Below are 6,809 nucleotides of genomic sequence, written 5' to 3'. Positions count from 1 at the left end.
GGTAAAATGTGCGGAACGATTGATTGATATGTGTTGTTTAACACCTCAAGACCACCATATGATTGTGAGAGAGGCAGTAGTGGAGGGCTCCAGAAATTTCAACCACCTGGGGTTCTTTAACGTGCACCCAAATCTGAGCACACAGGCCTACAACTTTTCACCTCCATTGGAAATGCAGCTGTCGCAGCCGCGATTCGATCCCGCGACCTGCAGGTCAGCAGCCGAGTACCTTAGCCACTAGACCACCGCGGCGGGGCATGTGCGGAACGCTATACTTACAACATGAATAACACGAAACTGGGCCAACCCTAGCGATCCATCATCGCATATCGTGTAATGATGCTTGTACTGACTTATGGTTCACCAATCCTTTCGATAAATCGTCAAGGCACTGCTTGGACAAAGGCCCATGTGATGACTACCGTAAACTGCAATGACAAGCCAACCAGTTTTGGGTGGGCCCGCTTGCTTGATCCCGAACCGATCATTGGCACTTATTGCAGATTTCCCGAAACAGGAAAAGGGCACTTGCTCTGCATTTTATGGTAGACCTTGCCTTTTTTTGGTGGGGGGAGGTGGACCCAAACTCGTCTTTTTTTTAATAAAGGTGTTCTCTCTGCCTATACGTTTGTATGAATCCACAAATGTTCTGTTTTGGTGACAGTGCAGTTCATTTGCATTGGTGTTCCCGTTCCAACTTTTTGCAATAAATTTTGGTTGCGAGTGCATGCCTGTGGTGTCTTGTTTACTCTGTATCTGCTTTTTTACAATACAGTAAAGCGCAAAATGCATTTCGGTGAGTAGAAAACAATACTTGTGAAAGCACAAGGAAAAATGAAGTACACGATGCCACAGGAAGTGGAGCAAACAAGGACGACTTTAACCCTAATGATAACGGATCGCCGTGACGAACACTGTGGTGGTCGAAATCGGAAAAAGTCCAGTCCGAAAAGCCACTGAAATGAGAAACCAATCTAAGCAGATGCGATCATTCCATTACACAATCAAAGCTCACAAACATTCGAAGTTGTTTTACAGCAGAAACTGTCATCAAGGTCCCAACAGTTGATTTTGGTGGCATAGTTGTCTGCTGCCAGTGTCCACAACAGCTCTCGCAAACATCGAGACAAAAACGTGCAGGATCGAGCAGGATTTGAACCCAGGCCTGCCGTGTGGCAGACGAGTGTTCTACCACAGTGCCACATCGGTGTTCAAGGTTCCCTTGTAAAAAGACCATACACAGGCGCCGTGCCGAGCAAGGGTCCATGTTAAGTCGTGTAATATAGCATGGTGGAAGAGTGAAGTAACAACCATGCCTCGCACAACGACATTTGCATAACGAGTAGATGGCTCAAAACTTCCCACCAACTACAAAAGGGCTCGGCCACAATTATTCATCCAATTACTCACCTCACTCCACAGCTAGAAAAAATAGGACCAAAGACAAGTCATCCGTAAAGTCCAGGCTGCCGCCAGAAACCCACTGGTACTGGCAGACACCTAGGAGGAGATGTAAAGGATGAAAGGAAGACCTGTGTCTCCTCCCCGTTGCCCATACTTTTCAACGGGTACAAATAAAGCACTTTCTCTCTCTCTACCTTAGAGCCGAAAGTGATAGAAGAGTGCTTTAGCACTGCTGAACAGACTTGCATGACCACTGCACACCTCGGTCAACACTCTGCAAGCCCGAATTGTGAAGCCATGGTACATGCAACTTTATGGATGCTGCTGTGCGAAGCGTTTCAAGTCTTCGACCAAAAATAAGACATCGAAGATGCACAATTGGACCATGTGACTGCTGCTAATGGACTAACCACAGAACCATTGTCAAAGGTTCTAGGGAGTCGTACGGCATGAACACCAAGACTGGCATTCTTTTTATTACAGCAAGTAAAGTCTGGTGAAAGAGTTGATGACTGGTGGTTAAGGTGGACAGTTGAGCTAGCTGGTATTCAGATTAATGGGTTGTAATAATTTGCGAAAAAGAAGATGGGGGCAAAAAGAGAGCCCACACGATAGTGCTAGCATGACTAGCGTGGTCCCATGTTTCTTCTTCTCGTCTCTATCTTTTTTTTTACTAATAATCACGACTGATTATTGGCAGCTAACCTCTGCAGTCTGTCCAAGGGTGAGTATACTCAGGCCGATCACCGACACGGGGGCACCCGCATGAAATGAAAAATTCACAGAAATATGGGCTGGAACACTTACAGCAGACACTCCCAAGTTATGATGGCACATTTCCCTGCAGTTCCTTAACACAGCCACTGTATACTGGCAGTTGTAACGCACGGAATGGAAACCCTTGGTAACCTGAGAGGCTAAGAAACTTATAATGAAAATTGGAATGAAAAGTGATAAGTTTAACACTAAAAGGCATGTATAGAGCTGAGCCATGTAGTGAATAAACAGGCATAGCCAACATTATAACTGGGTCTAGGCAAGTCACGTAATGCAAAGGAAACCTAAGCGACAGTCAGTCGGAGCGGATATCAGGAAATAGACTACGCAGCCGAGGATAACGAATGGTTCAGTAACGACAAAATTAAGAAAGTCGCTGCACAGGATGGAATTGGCTGGCATAAAATTAGAGTCTGTTGGAGATCATTGACAGAGACTTACATCTTGCAGCAGCCATAATCAAACAGGTTGAAAAGAGATGAATCATCATGACAGCATTGGTCGTACTTTGCAAGTGTTCACTAAATGGGCTGTCCATTTAAGTGTGCACTGATTGCAATAAGATCGAAGCCGGAATTCACTATTGGTGCCGGCTCGCTTTCTCCCAACATTTAGCCAATCAGAGCACACCGGTATGAGCCATCCATTTAGTGGGCAGTGGCAGAATTCCATCCCTGGTCACGAGCTCAACAATCAGTTGCCGAGTAGCAGTCACTTGAACCAGATCGAATTAGATACATAATCAAAACTATCAAATAAAATGTAACTGTTCCCTGTGTGAGGAAGAAGATAGACACGTGCAGAAGCGCATTGCCATCGCCTGGCTCGCTCGGCTGTTCGCTCCCTGGATACGTTTTCCTGCTGTTGCTGCTACCGTATTGGTCACTGCGTACCTTAATAAACCCCTGTAACACCTGTCATACTAGTCTCGCCCACATTGTGTGGATGCATGTTCAAAAGTTAGCCTCACTTATCGAGATTTATGGATAGTGAATAACGAATTTTACTAGAGTGCATCACACAATATCATTTTGTTAACACGTTTTAAATTACATCAAGTGTGTGCGTACCGATTACTGGAGTCACTTAAGCACTTTTCAATTGCAAGTGGCTTCCTTGCACAAGCTCTCGTAAGGCACATGGCCAACAAGGGCTTGAAGACTTCAATCGTGTATGCTTCTCTCCAGCCAACAAAGCCCACGTGCCAGGCATACAAAATGCTTAAACCGTGAGAATGTGCACAAGTAATGAAAACTATGAGACTGCTGCAATGTAGATAAAAATGCTGAGCAGAATATATAGTGCTGAAATGAATACAGTCGTAGAAGACCCCAAGACGAGCAATAATAATTTCAACGAAGGTAATTCAAAATTTTGGCCTACTTTACGTTCGGCATTCCTGTTGCCTGTGGTTTTCTTTACTGCAGTCTCAAAAATAGTGCTTATATACGAGGACAATCTACAATAAAGTGTTCTGAAAAGTGATCATCCCACCGTTGTCTTATCTTCTATTCGTTTCTGAACTGTGTATTCTGCTTAGCACTGACCAACCAACATACCCAAACTCTATCCTTTAGCTAACAATATTATTAGCACATTCAAGATTTGTCACACATTGCTGATAAAAGACGAACAACCTTTTCTTACTTTTTCTCCAGTTTATTGGCACAAGAGAAAAGTGAGGCCCGCTTGTGATTCGGTTCAAACTAAAATGGCATCGGCTACAGTATCGAATACGGTTCACCTCACCGAGTGCGTATGCCAGGTGGTCAGATGAGGACAAGTTTTTTTTGTTAAAAGAAAAAAAGAACCGCTGGACATTCAAAGGCACAAAGCGTATACAGCTCGGGTTATGTTTCAATGTTTGGGCTATTGGTTGTAACCTAGAGCCTTACAGCATTTGTTCAACCCGAGACAGTTATTATACAAGAAGTTCACAGTTTGCCCTGGATTACCATAAACCTGCAGCTAGTAGCGGTTCGTGACTTTGTGTGCAGCGGTGTTGTTGGGTAGCGCTGTAGCCGTTCGCTTGCAAGGTGGACTGCCATGGAGTGTCTCGCTCTACTGTTGACACCATCTACCCGTGACAGTGCCGCCTCGCAGTGCCAGCACCAGGTGTAGAACTGAGCCGCCGGTGACCTTGTAATCTGCCGCGGTCTTTTCATCGTTCATCTGTTTGCCGCTGAAAATGAGCCGCTGTTGAGCCGGAGGAATTCCTTCCTTCTCTTCGACCCGTTCCTTGATGCGCTCGACGCGGTCTGTGGGTTCGATGTCGATTTCAATTTCCTTGCCGGTCAGTGTCTTCACCTTGATCAGCATCGTGCCGACTTCTCAGACGTGAGAACAAAAAAAAAAAACAAGAGATGTCTCAGACGGGTGCGGTCTTTGGAGTTGCTGTAGTTAGCGCCTGTCGGCTACCTGCGGTTTCAGAAAAACGGGGACATGTCGATTATGCCAAGTAGCGAGGAAACGAATAATAACTTCTAGTAACAATATTAATAGGAATTAACAGTAAATGATGCCAAGGAAAGAATAGGAGTTATTATAAGTAATATTTGCTTAAAATTACTTTCAATAACTTCCTTAGCATGACTGTCAGTTTTCATTAACAAATAAAACAAGCCGTTAAATGTACGCTTCTTTACTATTAATAATAATATCTAGTGTTTTACGTCCCAAGACCACGATGCGATTATAAGGAATGCCATTGTGGAGGGCTCCCGAAATTTTGACCACCTGGGATGACGGGGAAAACTGAATAGAGTCGCAAGAGGTGATGCGCTGGCCCCCTCCCCCCTTACTTTTCTTTTTTTTTTCTCTCTCAGCTGATCGTGTCGCGTCGACCGCGCGCTACGACGGGGGCCGCTACCGGATGGCACCAAACTCTTACGGAAAAGCCACAACTACAGGAGAAAATGTTTCCGCCAAATTTAGCGGCAGTCGGGCAACAACACTCCACAGTCTGGCAACTGACTTATGCAACGCCAAAAAGAAGTGTGGCAGCTTGGGCTAGTTGGTATGGCATGACGATAGTTATAGCGCGAGAACAAAACGACGAGACAGAGACAAGAAGGACACGAAAGACACGAGCGCTCGTGTCCTTCTTCGCTCGTGTCTTTCGTGTCCTTGCGCTCGCGTCTTTCGTGTCCTTCTTGTCTCTGTGTCGTCGTTTTGTTCTCGCGCTATAACTATCGTCATGCCAAAAGGAACCTTGCCGCGTTCTTTAACATGTACTGACATTACGCAGAACACGGGCCTCCAGCATTTCACCAACATCGAAATGCCACCACCGGAACCGAACCCGCGACCTCCGAGTTAGCAGTCGTGACGCAAGGTGTAGTTTTGAAATGCACTGGCTTATTCTATAAAGTTCAGTGACAGGCCTCACACTAGAGGAGAGACCGGTGCTCCCGAGGGGATGGCGCTGCTACCCAGAACATCGATGGTTGAGCGGGCTACAAATTATGAGATTCCGTGCCCATTAATCCTTAACGAGGGCACTTGCCATCTATTGTTGGCGGGAAGAGCCACCCATAGTTTCAGAAAACGAGCACACATCGATTACGCCGGCTCAGTGACTAAACGAATCGCTACATCAGTTACGGAGAAAGAGTTCGCTTACCGCTTGCGAAAGGCTTTCAAGCGAGATAACGGTGGGCCACAATCGTGCGGATCGTTCGTTTGTACACGAGCGTGATGGAAGCGGCCGGAATTTCTTGAGGCTGACAAGGTGACAACCGGCGTTAGTACACCACACAGACCACACCGCTCCGCTCACTCCACAGTCCTGCTGTTTAACGGAAGTTGACTGATTATCAGCATCCGTCGTCCATTTTCAGTCGCTATCACCATCATCACAGAACGCATGCACGCAAATCGCGCTTAACCAACCAACGTAGCCAAATAATCAACTTGCTACGCTCTTTTTTTGCACTTTAGATTTGCAATTACTAACAATAGCTTGTTTTATCAAGTAACGCGCAGCCGGTCTTGCTCGTGAAACTTTTGCATGCCCAACGCTTAGACAACAACACAAACACGGTCCAAGCGCGGAAAATTAAAAAAAGCTCAGCTAGGGTATCCCTAGCCGTGTATGCTCGAGTACCCTAGCTGTCAGTAGCATAGTCAGTTTTTTTTAAGGCGTTGTGGGGAATTGGTTGAACTAACCCCACTCAACCCCCCTGTGCCAGTACTAGCTATGAATGCTCGACTACCTTAGCATGTTCATTCCAAGACGATGTGGCAAAATTTTTATACATTCCGCAGCTTGAAGAAAGAAGCCAATGCAAACTACGATCGCGAAATTCGATCTTGATTGTGATACAAGGTGCAGCGTTAGTGGATCAACTGTAGAGATATGGAAATGCATCTTGTTGTGTTGAGTTAACAATTTTTTGGTGGCCATGTGTGCCGCGCTGCTGGGCCCCGGCGCGGTGTTTCGAGTTCCTTCCGCGGCGACTGCTTTTCGATGGACGCGAAACGCAAGAGACATGACGTACTTGGATTCGCATTAAAGAAACACCACCAGGATGCCAAAACTAAATCATTGACTCCTCAGCTGCGCCATGGCCCTTCAGCCCTGTTATACAGCAAAATTTTTAAATTCCAAGTTATTATCAAAAAATGAA

The 6,809-nt window shown here is 45.8% G+C and overlaps 1 protein-coding gene across 1 annotated transcript; it reads right to left on the bottom strand.

Annotated features, from left to right (window-relative positions):
* Positions 1-3,819: 3,819 nt before the first annotated feature.
* LOC119179774 (ubiquitin-like protein NEDD8) lies at positions 3,820-5,965 on the bottom strand. Its single transcript, XM_075868803.1, has 2 exons — positions 5,804-5,965; positions 3,820-4,599 (listed from the first exon to the last, which is right to left on the bottom strand). Exon 2 carries the CDS (start codon positions 4,498-4,500, stop codon positions 4,243-4,245), a length of 258 nt encoding a protein of 85 aa, XP_075724918.1. The 5' UTR covers positions 4,501-4,599; positions 5,804-5,965; the 3' UTR covers positions 3,820-4,242.
* Positions 5,966-6,809: the final 844 nt, after the last annotated feature.

The sequence above is a fragment of the Rhipicephalus microplus genome, chromosome 7 (genome assembly GCF_043290135.1).
Source record: "Rhipicephalus microplus isolate Deutch F79 chromosome 7, USDA_Rmic, whole genome shotgun sequence".
Lineage (NCBI taxonomy): Eukaryota > Metazoa > Arthropoda > Arachnida > Ixodida > Ixodidae > Rhipicephalus > Rhipicephalus microplus.
Note: the sequence above shows the minus strand (reverse complement) of the source record. Positions and strands in the feature narration are given on the sequence as shown.